Source organism: Gavia stellata, chromosome 2 (genome assembly GCF_030936135.1).
Source record: "Gavia stellata isolate bGavSte3 chromosome 2, bGavSte3.hap2, whole genome shotgun sequence".
Taxonomy (NCBI): domain Eukaryota; kingdom Metazoa; phylum Chordata; class Aves; order Gaviiformes; family Gaviidae; genus Gavia; species Gavia stellata.
The window spans coordinates 78,747,159-78,767,239 of record NC_082595.1 but is presented as its reverse complement, the minus strand read 5'-3'; the positions used below and the strand labels follow the sequence as shown (position 1 = coordinate 78,767,239).

At 39.2% G+C, this 20,081-nt stretch overlaps 1 protein-coding gene across 5 annotated transcripts in view; it reads left to right on the top strand.

Moving 5' to 3' along the window:
- Positions 1-14,001, top strand: part of KCNQ5 (potassium voltage-gated channel subfamily Q member 5) — a 302,911-nt gene extending 288,910 nt beyond the window's left edge. For 4 of the 5 annotated variants that reach the window (XM_059833319.1, XM_059833303.1, XM_059833299.1 and 1 more), the window contains 4 exons: positions 3,410-3,518; positions 11,517-11,648; positions 12,533-12,659; positions 13,060-14,001. In XM_059833319.1, coding sequence (XP_059689302.1) covers positions 3,410-3,518; positions 11,517-11,648; positions 12,533-12,659; positions 13,060-14,001 — 1,310 coding nt within the window. The remainder of the gene's footprint in view (positions 1-3,409; positions 3,519-11,516; positions 11,649-12,532; positions 12,660-13,059) is intronic. The other variant, XM_059833312.1, reaches the window with a different exon arrangement.
- Positions 14,002-20,081: the final 6,080 nt, after the last annotated feature.

The window sequence follows — 20,081 nt, the reverse complement described above, 5'->3', positions numbered from 1 at the left end:
AAGTCTGATGAGGAGCGGCTGAGGGAACTGGGGTTGTTCAGTCTGGAGAAGAGGAGGCTGAGGGGAGACCTCATCGCTCTCTACAATTACCTGAAAGGGGGTTGCAGAGAGGTGGGTGTTGGTCTCTTCTCCCAAGTGACTAGCGACAGGACAAGAGGAAATGGCATCAAGTTGCGCCAGGGGAGGTTCAGGCTGGATATTAGGAAAAATTTCTTTACTGAGAGAGTGGTGAAGCAGTGGAACAGGCTGCCCAAGGAGGTGGTGGAGTCACCATCCCTGGAGGTGTTCAAGGAACGTGTGGATGAGGCATTGTGGGACATGGTTTAATGGGCATGGTGGTGTTAGTTGATGGTTGGACTTGATGATCTTACAGGTCTTTTCCAACCTTAGTGATTCTGTGATTCTGATTCTGTGGTTTTGTATGGGGAAGGATGAAGAAGCAGATGTGTGCAGGGCTAGTCATGAGCTGGCACCGGAGCGTCTACCTGCCCCATTAACGATGAGGAGGGCTCTCTCTGGGAACAGGCAGCAGCATGGAGAGAGGCTCGTCAGAGGCTGTAGCTTACCCCCGTCTGGGAACTGGCAGGGATTTTAACAGCTGGAGCTGCTGAAGCAGCCAAACTAGCCCAAACACGGCCCCGACCTCAAGGATGAACTCCAGAGGGACAGAAGCAATACAAGTACATCTCACCTCGTAACTATGTTGTACACAACATGAGCTTCCACTGGAAAAATTCATCAGAATGTGAACTTTGATTTCAGGGGGGTTTTAAGCAGAAATATTTTTTTCCAAATTGTTACTATGCATTTCCCAAACTTTCTCCCAAGTCTGCTCAGTATTATAAAGAAACATGAATGTTTCCCATATGAATCAAACAAGGTTTATAGCTTTTCACAAGTTTTATTGACATGTGGTACCAAGTGCCTGCCATAATGCAGGAAATTCATGTCAGTGGAAATATTAGAAAGATAAAAAGAAGGTGGTTTATTAGGAGCAGTATCTCTTCTTAAAGCTGGCTTAAATTTATAGCAATTTTCCAGTGTCTGTCTCAAGTTTTTGCTGATTTTTATATCCACATGTGAGCAACATGGAATACTATAATAGCACCACACTGTTCTCAAAATGGTTCTGCACAGATATATTGTGTTAAGGAAGCCTTTTTATTAATGACACTGTACTTGGCAAACGACACAGGAATTGTATCAGTGAGACAACCATTCAGAAACATGTTTATTTTAAACTTTCAGGTTGGAGTCTCCTGTTTTACTGGGTTTACATGGTTGTCGTTCTTGTGACCTTAGCAGAATTATTCCTAATCTACACCGGCAAAAGCAAGTAGATTCAAACCTTAGAGAGCCACTGGAAACACCAGTAGTATTAAGAGTTCTGGTTTTAGCATGGCACTTCTTAGAAATAAGCTGGGAGATTTCAGCACTGGGAGAAGTAACAGGAGAGGCTGATCAGACATGACACCGGGAAAGTTAGTGTTGTGGAACACCTACCACCTTTGGAGATAGAGATTTAGGTAGTGTATATAGCTATCAAACTAATTACGTAGTTTAATTTAGTTAATTACATTTTTGGGCAGGGATCCAAATGTTAATTAGGCAGGATAGGTGGAGAAACATATAAATTGTACCTCTAAGATAAGCCGAGTCAGTAGCAAAGCTTGTGAAAGACTGCAAGAAAAAAGCACTCGTCATCATTGCAGTAACTTACAGTAATAAAAACATTGCACTACTTACATTAATAGCATGGAAGGGGAGATTTCAAAGTTTTGTATGAAAATTTCACTCTTACAGTGTTAAACTGAAAATGTTTTAAGGTTGCATTTAATTGTTTAATGTGTACTTGAAGACATTATTAACTTGGCTATAAACCATCTTTCTTGCTGTATTAAATTGATCTGTCAAAGATAAAACCTCCTGCTCTTCAAAGCTACAGTAGATGTTCCTCATGGATGTACCAGTTCAGCAACAGTCAAAAAAGAAAAGATATTCTTGAGGGTAATGAACTAGGCAGAGTCATCAAAACAGATAATTAAGGCCAAATATTAAATCTGTGAAGACAACAATGCAGCAATACCAGTTCCTGAAGATGCAGCCTAGTACAATGCTGTTTATTCTAAGATAGCATTCCCATTGGATTTAAAAGGTACCACGAAATTTCCAGGCACTTCTGACTGACAAGAATATTTTTCATCTTTAATTTACAGTTTTTGTGAAAAAGAAACTTGCAAAAAATGTCCTGCAATCATTTGCGTCTGATTGTGCTTCAAATTTGCTTATAATAGAAGCCCCTGCAATGGTTTACTTGCAGTGCTTCTGGATGACTAAGCCTATGTTTTAAACCACAGCATGAATGTAGGTAGGGACATAGGACTAGGAAGAAATCTCCTCCCTTACTGAGGGTTACTGAATCTCATTCTTTTTTCTCTATTTCACATGTCACTATTTCATTTTACACTCTCTTCTTTATGAAGCAGAGCCACTTACATGTTGAAATACGCTGCCCTTGAGTGAAATTCTTCACCTGGGCACTTGGACTTTATGCATGTGCCTTCAAGACATAGATGACATAGGGGCATTCACTGCCCCTGCACTCTTTGCTCCATTCCCACTCCAGTGCATTTTAAGATTGTAAAAATTCTTCGTCATGCATCGATCCCTGTTTTCTTGTGCATTGAGGTACACTGGGCACTTTGGAGATTTCTAGTTAGTTCTCAAATGGTAACTGCAGAGGCAGTATTAGGAAAGGGTAGAGGATCCATTTTTTCAGGCATATAAATACAGTAACTTGGCTTAAGCTCTTATTGCAAAGGAAGGCTGCAATATCTATATTCCTCTGAGGTTTAAGGTGGCAATTGATCCATGATGGATGTCATTCTCTGTTCATTTCTGGCAAAAAGGTACTTCATTTATTTTCACTTGTGATAAAGCATTGGATCATTCCACAGCCTCCTTAGTAAATGAAATGGATATTCTCCTTTGTCTTCAACGTCAGGTTGATCCATAGTGGTAAAAAAATAACAATTTAAGGTAACTTCAGCATCTTTTGATTCTGCCATGACATCTGTTAGCTCACCACTTTCCCTTAAGACAGAGAATGTGATGAAAAACAGTGAGACATCAGGAATAGACATACTGGTACTAAACTATTAATTTATTTGAAAAATAACAGGGCTTTCTTCCTTTCTAACTTCTACTGTTTACACTGGGGACTACCCAGGCCTTTTATGACACAAGTGCAGACACAGACAAGTGCATCATATAGTTTGTAAACTGATGAAGCTCTGTCTTATTTGATTTGTAGTCCTTATTTTTGCAGAACCGCTGTGCAGGCAGTTAGAAAACACTAAGGAAGAGATTTTTAAATGCTGCTTGTTTAGCCCGCTCTTTTATTTTGCAGCTGACACCAGTCTCGGAACAGATGATGTTTATGATGATAAAGGGTGCCAGTGTGATGTGTCAGTAGAAGATCTCACCCCTGCTCTTAAAACTGTGATCAGAGCAATCAGGTGAGTAAAAAATACTGAACTAATATATATTTGAGATTTCTTTAATTAAGATACTAATTAAACTGCATGTCAATTAATAAAATGGTAGTTAGTTGAACTTATTACATGGCTATATTTGTTACATAACTAATGCTAATACAGTTTATTTATGCTTCCTTTTCATCAGTATTTTACTTATAAGTCAAAATATTTTATCTGTTCTGTTATCAGCTTTTCAATGTCAAAAAATTTTACATTATTTGACTCAGAAAAGAGAGTAATGAATGCTGGTTTCCATCATATTTCCTGTAATCCAAAATACTGCAATCCAGTTTGATGTAGTTTTACTGAATGTGTATCACCTTGCCTGGAAAAGTTATTTCCTTTAAAAGTTCAGGTTTTTACTGCATTTCCATATTCCTGAAACTGTCTGTCATATGACTTTTATTGCAACTTTCCTCTGGTAACAGCAGGATAATTACATTCATTCAATTGTGCAAAGCCTTGCCTGCCACTATCCATTGAACTAAATATAACCCAAATAATTTAAAACTAATAGTCTCCTTATTTTCCAAGAAAGTAGCAAACTGCACAGAAACTTATAAAATTGCCTGTGCTGAAAGCTTAAACTTAGCATTCACCCTCCTGCCACTGCCAAGGCTCTTCATCTTCCTGAATATTTTGAAGTGCAAATTCTGACGGGCAAAATCCCCACCATAAAGAGTAAGTCAACAAGCAAGGAGAGCTCAGGCATTCCCTCTCTGCTGACAGCAAACCCGAGGTTATTGCTGGGCATCACCCCACTGGCTCTGCACCACAGTCACATCAGTGCCTGGCACCCTTCTTGCAGGCAGGCAGGCAGGCAGGCAGCAGCCACAGGGGTTTTCTGCAAAACTCTATGGAAAGATGATGTTTTCCTGCAAGGACACTCTCATCTGAGTTTTCTCAGCACTACGGGAAGAAAGAACTCAAGCTCTCTATCAAGTAATTTCATGCAGTGATAACCTATGGGCTACTTGTATTTTCTTTCCCATTTTCCACTGATTGCCAATGAAGACAGATAGCAAGTGAGGCTGTTTCTAGTACTTTTCTACTAGCACAGACAGCGTGACAGATCACTTGCAGACATCTGTTCCAACTATTTTTCCAACCTGCCTGGAAATGACCTCACAGGACGTGTCAGATACCAGGTCCATGTCCACAGCCGCTGCAACTGGCAACTCAAATGTCACCGCCGAGAACAATCTCTTGCCAGCAATGTTTCAGCAGGAGACAGAAATCATTCTACACAGTGGATACCCACCTAGGAGGCTAACCTATTCCTTCAAATGCTCAAATGAGGAATGATCACCATAATTTGTTGGCCCACAGATCCTTGTCTGTGATGTTGCATTTTAAACAGACTGGTTAACTCTTGGCTCCTAGTGCACCTTGCCACTGTACTGGCAAGTGATACCAATGGTCATCTCATTCTTAATACTGTCCAAATTCCTTAAGATCAATTTGATATTTTAATACTAAATTCATGGAGCTTGTTTTCAAAGGCACCACTGGATTGTTCAATGCATCACCTGCTTATTTCTTGGTTCTTCTGGTAATTATCAGCTCAAATGGAAAGTAACCAAATGTGAAGGACGTAGCTGGCAAACATTCTGCACAGTGCCATCCACAGAAATGTTCTAATAAGAAGAGCAAAGATGCAATAGTTTCATTGTTTCAGACATGCACGGTTTAACTTTAAGAGTCAACTTTTTAGATTACCTCCAACTTTTTCCCTGCAGACTTGGCTTACCAAAACCCAACTCATTTCACCACTGAGGCTGAGAATAACAATTCTGCATCTCCACTTGCTGTCAATTAACCATGAATCTCTCCCACCTCTCCCTGCAAATGTTGGTGTTTTGCTAGATTGCAAGCAGCACGTACACCTTGCTTCACAAACATACCTTTGAGATCTGTAAAGTAGTAATATGCAATGATCTTCAGACTTTTGTTAAATGCTATACCTTGATCTCTCAAAATCAAAAGACTGATAATTCAGTTTGTCAGGTAGCTGATACTCCTCTTTCTGATTATTCAGAGTATCTGTTACCTGACTACACTGGGATCTATGCAAGCATCTGAAGAAGGATCTGAGACACTGTATAGTAACTGTAGAATTTCAAGATGATAACATCTGCCTATATGGAAACTTTGTGCCTCATTTTGAAGTTTGTTTTTAGCAACGGCTTTGAATTGCAAAGGCAATGCGGGAGGGTGGACGCTGTTTTTCCTTTCTTGCTGGTATACAGGAACAGATGAAGAGAGAAGGTACTTGAATAGCTTCATGAGGCACTTTTCAAAAGAACCCAAAAGTTAAGCACATACAGTTGAATCCATTCTGGCTACATCACCTTGAAAAACTGCAATAAGGGAGAGTAATTATTTTTTCCTGCTTAGAGCTGGGTACAAATTGCTTTACAATGATACAAATGGTCCTTTTGTTTTGGGAAAAAAAATGAAATTAGCAAAATTAATTCATGCCTGTGGGTTTACAGAGGTAGGGCCTCTCAGTTTTGGAATCCGAAAGAACTGGGTTTTTTTCCTGTGAAAGGAGCCTCGGATATGCTGGTTACTCTCAGGTTGGACAGCTTTGAAATAGCAAAAGACAAAAACTGGTTTATTTATAATCTTTCATTTTGGTAATTTCAAAGTGTACTGCTTCAGTTTTGACCTTGCTTACTTATATTTGTCCCAGGACTACTTTATTCTTCAAAACAACTCTTTGATTTTAAACAAACAACACCCCCAAACTTTCATTTTGAAATAGTCAAAACAGGAGATGGAGAAAATAGTCATTTCCTGAAAAAGTTCTTAACACATTGGCCTTTCCCAAAAATAGGACTCCCAACCAGTCCTACTGAAGACCCACTGGGCAGACCTGTCTGGTAACACCTCAAGTGTCAGCCTCCTCTCAAAGCCCCCCACGCTGAGTCTTCCACAGCCTGTCTCTTGTGCTGCCCCCTCCACCCCACCCCACACCCCCCCCCCTTACTACAAACTCTGTCAGGAAAGCTCAAGTGAGGCAGTAGGGAAAGTCGGGAAAAGCTGCTCGATGCATTTGCACAATGTTGGGTGAGTAGGGAACAGATGGGTAGCGTGGTGAAACACGGCATGCTCCACAGCATGCCTTGGGCCAGGCCAGCATCAGTCCTTCTCCTCCGCAGCCTCCAGCTGGGATCAGAGCAGTGCACAAAGCAGTTCTTACTAGCAATACACTGAGCCTTTGTGCCAGCAGGTTTTGTAGCAGTACTCAACTGGTCTTAGTCTTGTCGTGAACAAAAAGTCATTAATATCCTTCAGAGTTCCTGGAGACTAACAAAAAACATTGCATTTTCCAGCTGTTAGTTCACAATGATGAAGGTAAATAAAAGAAGCTAAAAAGAAGATGAGGATACCTTGTTTCCATATATTGCGATGTCTCTGATCATTTTTCATAGCAAGAGGCACTAAATTCTGTAATACTGACCACAATGGAAATGATGGAATTATTTTATGATTTATGGAATACAAAATTAGATTTGAGAAGCATAAATAAATATGCAATAGGAAATAACTGCAATGGCAGGAAGATGAACTTGCTGATCAAAGAGGTCTTTTCTCTGTTTAATTCTAGTGATTGTATAGATATATTTTCATTTGTTGTTAGTAAGAAATAATAATAATAATAAATGTAGCTAAGCATAATGAAATTTGAGAATTCTTGAGCTGATAAGCTGTATAGTTGAATAGTCAGACATATTTAATACCCAAAGAAGGAAAATACAATTTACCATTTATGTTCAGTCTTTGAAATGTTTCTGCTACACCTATAAAATGTTTGTTTAGCAGCCATGATGAATTTGTTCAATGGTGGTTTTTCAGAATCCTCTATTTCTTTTAAATCCCAACACATTGTATATTTTCTGCACAGATCGTCTTCAGAGTCTAGGCAAGGCTCTTAGATGTGTCTTTGGCTAGGACAGCACTGTGCTCGGGAGAAAACAATGTCCCTGGCTCCTAGGGGATGGGTTAGTCCAGGTCAAGACCCGAGAGAGGAGGCAATATTGACCCACTCTCCCCACACGTAGTGGAACCACCTCTCAGCCACCTTCGTCTGGTGGCCTCTCTATCTTGGATCCTGATCTATTCTGCATGTTGCAGTTTACCAGGAAGAAGGGTTATTTGGCAAGCTAAGAGTAGAGAGACAGAGGAACCAGCACAACTAGATCTGCGTGCACCTGCTTTCCTGATGTAGTAAGTGAGAAAACAACCTGCAGGCACCTCATCTAGCTATGGGCAAAACAACCTACCTGCCTTTTAATCTTTAAGGCAGGAACCATGCGTGAGTTTACCTGAATCCCAGTAGAACGAAGCTCCATTTCTTCCTGAGTTAGTGACAAGACTGACAAGATACTGGTTTAACAGAATAACGTGAGTACGACAGGGCTGCACGGAGGATTAGAGATGTTTGGACTCGGTGACAGTTCCAGTAAAGTGCACTAATGACAAGCAGAATAGCTTTTAATACTGGAAGGGGCAACATGAATGAACAAATGCAAGGAAAGAGATGCAACCTGCACATTCAGAAAACACTGTAATTCTAGCTCAGTGCTGATCTTGCATTTGACAAGAGTTAAATGAAGTGGATGCTGCTTTTGGCTGCTAGGGGTCAATAAGACAAAAGTTGGTATTTGACCTGTAACTTTCTACAAATTACCAGGCCATGTAAAGATTAGTGGGACCTGTGGTTTAGACGTTAACTATAGACTAAGCACTTTGATGTATTGGTCTAATTCAACACAAAAATGAAAAAAAATTCTGCTCTCCTCTGGACGCATCATTGCAATAGGCTGCATTTTATGGTTAATTCTCACCGGAAAATTGTCACGCTTGTGACATGAGTACATTTACAACCATGTATCATCTACCACATTAGAACTGACTTTTAAAATAGCACCTCGCTACATGGCATACAATGATTTAAAAATACAAATAATGTTTAAAAAAATCATGGGGACTACATGCTTTGTTCTTTTGAGTTAATCCTTACTTTCAGTTACTGCTGTTCGGTCCGTACTAGCAGGTCAGTAATGCCCGGGGAGACTCAGTTTAGCTGATGACGAGTCTTGCTTGCCTCCTTGTGGTGTAACTGGAAAAGACAGACCGAGCTGTCGTTTGTTTGCTCTGTTCCTCATCTTTGTGTTAAGGGCTGCTGCTTCAGATACTTGGGGTACGAATCACTTTGTGCTCACTCTCCCTTTTTTTGTACGGGTAGGTTATCCACCCGTGCGCACGTAACTGAAGCCATCGGTTTTATCACACCGGAACACACCAGAGTAGGCAACTCTCTATTCTAGAAGCACGAAGGAAGGAAGCTCAAAGGCTTTTTTGTTCACAGTTCAACTACTACTTTTGAATATGCTCTATATAGTTGTAATAAACTCTCAGGAGGGGTGTTCAAGCCTGTCAAGTTCAATTACATAGTTATTTCAAGATATAGAAAGATAATTGAATTTTGAAAATTGACAGTAAATAACTATGGAGAATCAACTAAATTTAATAACTGCAAAGCAGTTGCTAGGCTCCATCACTGAAAGAATTCAGGTTTTCTGTTTCTTAATTAACTTTCAGGCTTTTAAAATGACAGTCTTCTATAATCCTTCTTTTTTTTTTGCACAGTTTTTGTAAAATTTTACATATTCAAAGCAAAAAGAAGTGAGCAATATGGGTCTGTTCCAAACGCTGCTGAAGTTAATTAAGATGGCAACACATGAGCTAATAAGTAAACCAGAAATAGTACAGTTACACCTCACTGATATAGCTGTGTTTTATAGTCCTCTGTTTGACTTCTGAACATTATGAACAAACTGCCTTCATAACCAAAAAAACTGTGATAAAGCTGCAAAGCAGTAATGAAGACTTTTGTGCACGCTGATTAAGAAGCTTCTATGGCTGTTAATAAAAATCAGTCTTCTGTCTCTTCTTTTGTAAAATCACCCAGTTGTGGTAAATTCAATTGTCTTCAATTATGCTATTAAACCTCTGGCTCTGCTTTTCTAATAGAGTTTCATATTTTAACTTTATCAAGAGCGTGAAGTAAAACATTGTGACCACCGAAACAGAGAGAATAATAACAAAAGAACAATATGTTCTTGTATGTCAGCTACATCATTTATTCTTTGTAACCTGAATAAAGAACTAGATTCCAGAAGATTTTCTGCACTGCCAGACTATTATGAACAGAACATCTTGGCATCATTTGACAGCTAAAAGAAAAAAAATAATCTGCATCCCAGCTTCAGAGGCCTTCAGATTATACAAGACGCCAAAAGCCATTAGTCTGTAGAACTGGCTGACAATGGAAAAGAGGAAAGTGCATCACCTGACATATTTAAAACTGCATGGAGATCAGTCCTCAACTATCAAGGTGATGGACTACTCCTAACAGGCCTTTTCCATTTTTAATTTTTATAATCAGAATCATACTTCAAGCTCTATACCAGTGACAAGCTATCTCATTTTTAACTGGAGGTTACCAGAATGGGAAATATCAACAACCTAAGCACTGTGGAAAAAGGCTGATATTATTTGGAAGAAAATCTATGTATGGTACAGGAATCAGTAGAGGATCACTATACACCATTAGTCTGACTCTACATACCTATTATCATAATGTGTGTCCTAACTATAAAAAGTATGGGTTTACTAAATTCCACTAAAACACCACTAATCTATTTTTATCACAGAGTGAGAGACATGTTTTCATTTTTATTATCATTTATTGTCTTACAGCTGCTACATATGTACCGTAATAAACACAGGGGGAATATATTAGCATGAAATATTGGCATTTGGAATAGGATACCAATTTACTGTCTGCTTTTTTAATTGCAGTAGATAGCAAATATCAGCTGTTTGGCCCTAATGGGTATTCATAAGCTCTGTAACACAGACCAGAATGGCCAACACACCTGATCGCTCAGTTTCTCTCCCAGCTCTCCCATGGTTCTCTCTTCCACAGTTCTTATGTAAACCAAGGAGAACTGCAGGATTTACCAGCTGACCTGGAAAATCAGCTCATGGTTATTTACTTTCCAAATTTGTCATTTCTGTTATTTAAAATTTTCAATTTAATATCAAGTTTTTCATTCTAAGAAGAGCTACTTAGTGGACATCACCTATTCACATAAGCATCACAAGAACTTGTGCAAGTCTCACATAAAAAACATATGCCATTCATCAGTTTTGGATATTTACTGTTATCTGATACTTACTATTCTGCAGTAACATTCAAGGAAAAACATCACCAATGCTAATTAAACAATAATCCCCATATATTTCAATATGGAACAAACATGAAAACATCTCTTTAGTCTGCGAAGTTTGATCTTAAGTCAGCAAAACAAATTAAAATCCAATACTTAAGCCTGAATGTTAATTAAAAATAAAAATTGATGAAAAATTAATTGGGTGCATAAATTTAATTTTTTTACAAAATGGAAAGCAAAGAACTTAAAATGAGCACCATAAAAAGAATGCTATTATTTATGTTTCTGTAATCGATTTGTTAGAGGAATCTCCCCTTTAACAAGGACAGAAGTAGCTTAAGCACAAATGTAGCTTATAGGATATCTCATTCAAGTCAGTGGGACTAATCCCAGATTTAAGTTAAGCAGGTACATCAGTACCTTTCATATCTGGCACCTAGCATAAAAAAGACAAATAGGTATATACCAATAAATTAAACATGCTCTGCACTCTTTAAAATAGTGTTACCTGATCTCTCTGGAATAACAGTTCAAAGGGATAGCTACAAAGCATTTGTACTTACACATTTGTATTTATAAAAACGATTTTGTAAAGGGAAAAGTTCACTGGCACAAACTGTATTAAAAATATCTTCCCTTTAAAAATTAGCTGTCAGATTTTGTCAGTGGAATATATTGTATTGTTTCAAAACTGTTGAAGATTAATCTGTGAAATGCTTGTCCCCCACAGAATTATGAAATTTCATGTTGCAAAGAGAAAGTTTAAGGAAACACTTCGTCCATATGATGTCAAAGATGTCATTGAACAGTATTCAGCAGGTCATCTAGACATGTTATGCAGAATTAAAAGTCTTCAGTCACGGTAAGGGAAGAATAATTTCTGCATCTTCTTATGTCATTCACTGCATAATGAATACTGGTAACCTTTAAAATTCCTGTGTTATATTTGGGTACAAATTGTCATCCATGCTTCAGCCCAGCCTCTCTTTTTGTGAACACAGCTGAGCCACAAACTACATTGTGTGTGAAAACAAACAAAAAAACATGTATCTAAGTTGTCCCCAGAAAACAGAAGTCTGAATGACTAAAAAAGGTAATCATTTATCTGTAAAGTCCATTCATAAGGAATTTAGTCAGGAGGTTGCCAAAAGGATGAGGTCGACATTGAGAACTGCCTTTCTCCCATCCCAGACATTCTCTTTTCACGTAAAAGAAATTTGGAACTACTGGCAATGTACAGGATCAGGGATCATACTACGTTTTAGATTCCCAGTAATAATAATTTTAAAAAGAACCCCGACATTGCATCATGTGTATCATTACCAGCATCGGGCCTGAGATTCCTGCTTCAAACTGACAACCTTCCCAGGACTTGATGCTGCTGTTAGGACCGGAGAGCTGAGGGTGGCCCTGGTACGCCTGTTTCCCCCCAACATCAGGCTGCTGGAAAGGCCACCTCCTCTCTCACCCTCTCAGAAAGTCTAGCCCTGGCTCTCCCAGATGATGGATAAATTCTGGCCCCCGGTTAGTGCCAATGGAAAAGCAAAGCTGTCTGTCAGCTTATCTCCAAATGCTCAAAAAGCACTCTTCTTTTTTTCCTTAATTTTTTAATGCAATTCAGTTTGTCTTCTTTCTCAGGTGCTTTCCTGAAGTACTACGATTTTAATTTTTAATGTACAGATTAGCAAGCACTTCCATATCATCACCGTTTTCAGGAATCACAACAGCTTTTGATTTCTCTTACAGTGTTGACCAAATTCTTGGGAAAGGACAAATCACAGCAGATAAAAGAAGTAGAGAAAAGAATCCTGCAGAGAATGAGACAACTGATGACCTCAGTATGTTAGGGCGTGTAGTCAAGGTGGAGAAACAGGTAGAGTGATTATCTGTGTCGCTTTGTCTTGCCCTATTGCTCATGCCATTTGTGTATTTTATTGCCAGTTTCAAAGGCTGAATAGGTAAAATATTTTTTTATAATATCTGCTTCATTTACATGTTGAAATAAAATTTATATGAATCGTATTACCTTAACTGTCTTCCATGTACAGAAAAGTAAGGAAGGGAAAATCACAGGTTACTAAGTTTTTTTCCCTTTTATCAACTTGCTTATGAAAAACCTACATGGCTTTTGACATTATTTTTCAACCGTCAATAGCGTATACCAAGCTCCTCCCATTTTTCTCTTCAGCAGTCACATTTTCCCCTTCCTTGGGTTCCAAATATTTTAAATTAGCATTTGGCATTAATGTTAACCTTTTCCTCTCCTCCTGTAGGTACAATCCATTGAGTCAAAACTGGACTGTCTATTAGATATTTATCAACAAGTTTTGCGAAAAGGATCTGCATCCGCACTCACTTTGGCTTCATTTCAAATGCCAGCTTTTGAGTGTGAGCAGACTTCTGATTACCAGAGTCCATCAGACAGCAAAGATTTGTCTACTTCTGCACAAATTAGTGGATGTGTATCCAGATCAGCTAGTGCCAATCTGCCTCGTGGCCTACAGCTTATACTGACACCAAATGAATTTAGCACTCAGGCTTACTATGCTTTTAGTCCAGCTATGCATAGTCAAGCAACGCAAGTGCCAAATGATGGACCTGCAACAGTTAATAATACATCAAACCAAATAAACCAGGCAACTAAGCCAGCAACTCCAACAACATTACAAATACCACCTTTCTCATCAATGAAGCATATCAATAGGCCTGAGCCCGTTCATATTATTCCTGTAACCACACAGGAAAATATTTCTGATGTCACCGCTTGCCTTGTTGCATCAAAGGATAATGGACAAGTTGCACAGCCCAGTGCGACAAAGGATCTCACATGGAGAAAAAGTCTGGATACAGAAGGGGAACCTTTGCTCTCAGTTAAACCTGTGGTGCAAATGGATTTAGGAAAATCTTTATCTGTACAAAACCTTATACAATCAACAGAAGAACTGAATGTACAGATTGCTGGCAGTGACTCCAGTGGTTCCAGAGGTAGCCAAGACGTATACTCCAAATGGAGGGAGTCAAAATTATTTATAACTGATGAAGAGTTGGAGACAGAGGCAGGAACAGAGACTACTGAAGCCATCTCGCGCCCATTAGTGGAAACAACTCTCTCTGCTGACTCTCTAAGGACTGGAATATCAAGATCATCTCAAAGCATTTGCAAGCCAGGGGACGGTACAGAAGCACTCAATCTGCTCCACGTCAAACTTAAATAACAGCTTGTGGGCTTTCTTCATTGGCTGGGTCATTCCTCTAGTCATACATATCATAGCATGAACTCTTTTGAAAGCCTTTTTAATAAGATAAAATCACAAAAATCAGGATGAATCTGAGAAGCAGTTGAATAAGCCCATATCTCCTAGTTGCATGAAAATGCATGTTTAAATGATGGCTAACATTCAAATTTACACCTACAGTACGTCAGCCTTTCATGTAGTACAGTAGGTTTAAATGACAAGTTGCCTACAAAGCTAATGCTGCAGGATGTATCAAAAAAAAAAATTTGAGCATTTAGACCTAGCGCCGTTTCTACAGGGCAGAAATAAAAATTGTAAGGTTTAAAGCACTTTGCTTCTGAACTAATTGAATATATATATATATAATGTCCTGATTTAGATGATAGTTTATGTTTACAACAAAAAGATTATCTACAGCTGCTAGCAAGGTACCAAGGAAACCAGTAATATGGGATTAGAAATGGCTGCCAGTTGCAAGATACACACATTAGCTCATCAGTAATCAGTTATTTTTAACTCCGAAAAACAGTACGTTAATATCCATCCAATTTTTGGTGATTTAGTGCTGTGGCAAAAATACCTGACTCACCACTATCACATTGTTCTTTACAACAAGAACATTATTTTGCTACAAAAAGTTTATATTTTAAGGATTGGGGCTGGCCTCAGAAGTGGATAACCTGGGTGACTGCACTAAAAATTCAGGGGAATCTCTCCTTCTTCCAGTCTCATCAAGGAGCTATCTTGTGAATCTGAAACATTTTGGCAGCAGTAGCTGAGGGAAGGACGCAGGTGCTGCCTTTGTTGTAGAAGCAATATTTCCTTCTGTGGAAATATTGGCAATTTTCCTCGCAGTCCCAACCTGATACCATGACAGCACTTCATAAGGCTGGGAAAGGAGGGAAATGGAGGCACTGAAATACAGAGTAAAACCAAAGAGAACAGAACAGGGAAGAGAGAAAGACAACACCATCAATGAAAAAAAAAAAAAATGGATTTAGACGGGCAGGAAGGAAAATGATACCAGAAAATAAAAGAAGGAAGGTAAAGAGGCAATTTTTTTTTTTTTTAAATCCAGCCTGTCAGTCACAGATACTGAGTGCTATTCCCCAAAAAAAGCCACGTAGGCAATCGGAAATGGAAATAGAAGTAGGGAAGTCCACCTTAACTGAAAAAAAACTGAAGGCAAGAGGTTTTTTGTTTGTTTGCTTGCTTTTTAAATAAAAGGGGAGGAGGAGAGGGGAAAGCAGTCACACTCTTATAGCTCAACACTGTGTCCCAACTGCAGTCATTTCCTGTGAACTTTCCAAGAAAGGACCTCCAGACTCCTTCCTTCCTCCTAATACCTGAGTTTTCAAATTCAAAGCCTACATCAGACCGAGCATTCCTGCTTGATACATCCTCTTTTTTTCTTATCCTAACCTACATTTCACTTCTGCTGAGACGCAGGAGCAGTGTTAGTGCCTATCCGCACATCCCCAGCAAGGCTTCACCACCAGAAGAACCCTTGCGGAGCCTGAACAGGCTTTCGCTCTTCCCAGCTGAATGAGGTTTCTGCACGTTGTGTCCCCCCAGATTTATACCCCACCTGCACCACAGGCTTGTAGACAACCTGTCTTGGGCTCAGCTTCCCTCTAGCAGCAGGAACACTGAATGTACGGGGGTGCCAGTGCCAGCTCACTCAGGGCAGTGTTTTCTCAAGGCCCAGACCTGCTGGGAACTTACTATGTACATCAAAAATGTCACTCCAGTCTTAACCATGGCTAAATGCTGTAGATTGTATTGTGAAGGACTTTATCTGTTTACTATGAAACCATTGTAATTTCTGCTTCCATATTTCCTTTACAGAAGTATTCCTGGATGTTACATGATAACCTTATTATGTGAAAGTACATGCAAACTGTAGAGTGTATATATTGTGTCATTATACGGGGTCCACAGATGGTACACTGTGTTCCATGGCTTACGCTGAAGCAAACTTCAGCTGTTAAATCCTGAAAGACACCTTGAAGCACAATTTCCTCACCACTGATTTGCCATATAATTTACCACATTCAGCCTTTCCTGGTTTTTTTTATACGTGCAGGCTGATCATACTAAAGCCTGATTACAACAGTAATTTTGCGAGGATAAATAGGCTTTTTCCCACATCCCAGTTCATTTAGCTACTAACTTATTTTAATGTCTGCAGTTTATCCAGACAGATCTGTACGTTTAAAGTACTATCCAAAATTTGAAAACTTACAAGGGTTTTTTAGGCTTTTCTTTCTTTTTCCTAACTGTTTATGGTGCCTTTCTTGCCTTTCATACACAGCCTCCTGCTGGCCTAAGCATAAACCTGCACTTAGGTTCGGTTAAGGAGCAAAAGATCAGGCACACAGCAACTGTGTGTCAGTAATGAAACTCCCTTCCCCGCCTCGACGCGATCGAAAAATCAAGGCATCATGAATTAGACTCCACTCTTCCACCTTCCTCTGCATGAGCAGATGGCTGCACCCCCATTGAGCCCAGAAGGAGTCAATGGGAGAACTGAGCATCGGCCCTGCCTGTACCGATTCCGCACAGAAAGAGGGCCTTGGGTTTTGCTGATAATTTATCTCACGGAAACTTGGTATTTTTGCCTTAAATAACATGCTTGAGTCCTTCTAATTTTAAGTTAATTTATTTAATACAATTCTGTGCACAAAAGAATGAGTTCTATAAATTATGTATGAAAATGTTAATGTCTTTACAAAGTACTAATAAATCCAGAAGATCGTATCTGTTCAAATTATGGTTTAAAATCCTATTTTCTTTCTTTTATGCTCACCATTATTATTTTTGTAGCTGCAAGTCTTATCATACAGGAATTTTTTAACATAATATTGGTAGAAAATAGAACAAGTAGTGTACATATGAAATTCTGGAGAGGAAGAACTGTTTGTTTGGATTTTTATAAGCTTTGCTCATATTTCCTCATGAGGAGTTTCATATTTCTACGCTCTCTCTTTAAAAGACAGTGTCATGACTGACAGTCATTCATTGGTTTCACAAAAGAAGGACCTGTCTGGCTTTGCAAGTCTTGTCCTGAGCTGCTTATTAAAGTCCAGCTCATGACAGCTAGTAAGAATTGTTCATGAGTAGGGACAAAGGCCTATTTTTTTTCTGATTTACAATCCACTTGAGGATTGTTGAAGACAGAATTTGAACTTAAGTAAGAGCTTCAGGAATTAAGCCTTATCCAAATAACTGTTTTCTGATCAGCATGTTTCTTGTACCTGATTGAAGAGAGAACTGAAAAGAATAGTTTTGATGATTATTATTTGTTTAAAAATTTGTATTTGCTCCTGGCTTATATAATCTATACTTTTTATTTAAATATGAATATAGTGTTTTAGCCTAGGGTTCAAGATTGCAAAGATCATACACTTATTCACAGTGCCCACAGTTGTTCCATATGTTTTTGAGGTAATCCTACTTAGAGTGACTGCTCTCATTATAGTATGGTGATGAGTAATTCACTTGCTCTTCTGTGATAAGTCAAATTGTACTGATTTGCTGATGTATAGTAGAACATCTGATGTACAGTAGTATTTCTGGATTGGGACCTGCAATCCTTACTCAAGCAAAAATTCTATGGAATTCATTCATTCTATGGAATTCAAGAATTTTTCTTGAATCGGGAGCTCAGATTCAAATCCTTATTTTGTTGGGCATCTGTTTAAAGTGAAAATGGTAATATTCCAGTTATTTCCTGAGGAAACTAATACTTAGCTGAATTTACCCATGTCACATTGACTATGTAAAAAATAACGCACAAAGTATAGATGTAAAAAGGGAAGAAGAGAAGGGACATTTTTAAAAAGCACAGAGAAAAGGAGAATAATCAGAAAAGAGGAGTAAGCAGGAAAAGAAAATATAACAGCAAAGGAACGAAAAAAGGGTTTAAACACCTGAGGCTAAATTCATCCTTGGATGGCTTCACTGACTTCAATGAATTTACTGCCCAACTGGGTGAAGTTCAGCCTCCATTGGGATTATCAGGCTCAGTTCCACTGACCTTAGAGGAACTGAACCCACCTATACCGGGAATGAACTTGCCTCTCTGGGCCAACTTTTATCCTGACTCATGTATCATGCAATCCTTTTGGATTCATTAGGTTTGAATGAAATACAGGTCAGAAAAGAATTTGCCCCAGATATTTCTGCTTCACATTTTTTTTCAAGTGTGTTAATAGACTTAATTCAAATGGATTACAACATCACACAAAGTGCTGTCACTGTCCAAAAAGGTTAATTGGTTTTTGAAATAACAATTGTCCCCTGCAGCGTCAGTGGAAGCATGTAATATTTTCCTGTTCATTCATCTGGACGCAAATGTGGCCATTCATCCAGCTGTGGCCACACACAGGACAATTCCAGACACATCCAATATCACCTGCTATTGGAAGTATTTTTTACTTCTTTAAAGAGAAAAAGACAGTTTTGTAACAGGCTTAGAAAGCATGAAGGCTGCTTCCACTGACACTGCAATGACATTAGCCAGTACATTACTATGTTAATTGTAACTTCTTGACAAAGTTGAATCCATATTGTTGTTAATAAAAATGATTTGAAAAGTACCATGCTTACTGAGGTTTTTTCCTAACATAAAAGATTGTATAGTGTGAGCATATATCAGGCAAGAAAAAAATTTAAAGTTGCTCATTGTTTTCCTTTTGAAGTTTTGTAATTTTTTATTAAATGGACCAAAACACCATAAAGGTAGTTTACTAGAATAAAACGTGCACAAAGGAGTCCGATATGTTCCATTTCTGGTAACTGTTTACAGCAGAGTTTACTTAAACTTCAGATGTTTCAGCACCTCTGTGAAAATGAGTTTGGAAGTTATTATTACCTTCCCTGTTAGATAAATGGGAATTGATTCAGGATCGGCAATCAGCAGCCTGTGCGAGGAGCAAGATTCCTAAGGGAAGGCCCATCCGCTACCTCAGTTCAACCTGAGGCCTAGGTGAAGCCCCTTCCTCTGCACCGGATCATGAAAGTTGCTCTGGAATGCTACTGCACCAAACCTACAGCCTTCTTTCCCCACTTTGCTCTTCCTGCAGTCCTGCTGAAGATAAACTTTAGTATTTGAGTGTAAAGTATTAAATATAGAGAGCCTGTTCTTGCGGTGAAGTCACTGCCTCTGTGGAAGCTTCAGAATCAGAGCAAGGTATTTCCATGCACGGGTGACCCCCTGCCTCTCTGATGAACGTAATCTTAGATACTGAAATTTAAAGATGCAGTCTCCAGAAAAGCAGATTTTCCGTGTCAGCTGTTTGTACCCACAGGCTGCGTGAACACTGCTGGGCTCTGCCTAAAAAAAACCACAGGACAGGGAAAAAGGCAAACATGTATGTGCACTCTTCTTGTGTAAAACCAGGCAGTCTTTACTTCATGGGTACATAGAGATAGTAGGGAAGGGTCAGAAGACAGCAGTGTGAAGTTTTTCCTGATTACAACAGCCAGGCACAGGCAGTACGTGCAACCATAGACACATACGTACATGTTCACTGTTCAGCTCTGTACAACGGGAGTACAGGACCGTGCCTAAAAGCAGGATTTAAACCCTCATTTAGCAGATTTTCAGTGTAAATGAAGGGGAGGGGGGGTGTTAGCTTTTTCTTAGGGTTTCTCTTCTATTTTTTCACTGTGATGGTGATGGAGCGCTGGCACAGGTTGCCCAGGGAGGCTGTGGAGTCTCCACCCTTGGGAGACATTGAGAAGGCACCTGGACACGGTCCCGGGGAACCGGCCCTTGGTGTCGCTGCTTGAGCAGGGGCTGGACAAGAAGACCTCCAGAGGTCCCTTCAACCTCAGCCATCCTGTGATTGTCTCCAATACTGTATCAGCTTTAGTACATTCAGTCATATTAAAATCTTCATTAAAGCATCATTAAAGCTTAATCTGAAATTAAATATTAAGACTTCCCTATTAAAGTCATACCACAATGTATCAGCATGACACGAGCCTAGACACCGAGCATAATTACTCACTGCCACCCTCACGCCCCAGCCGCCCCTGAGGCTGCCTGCCCC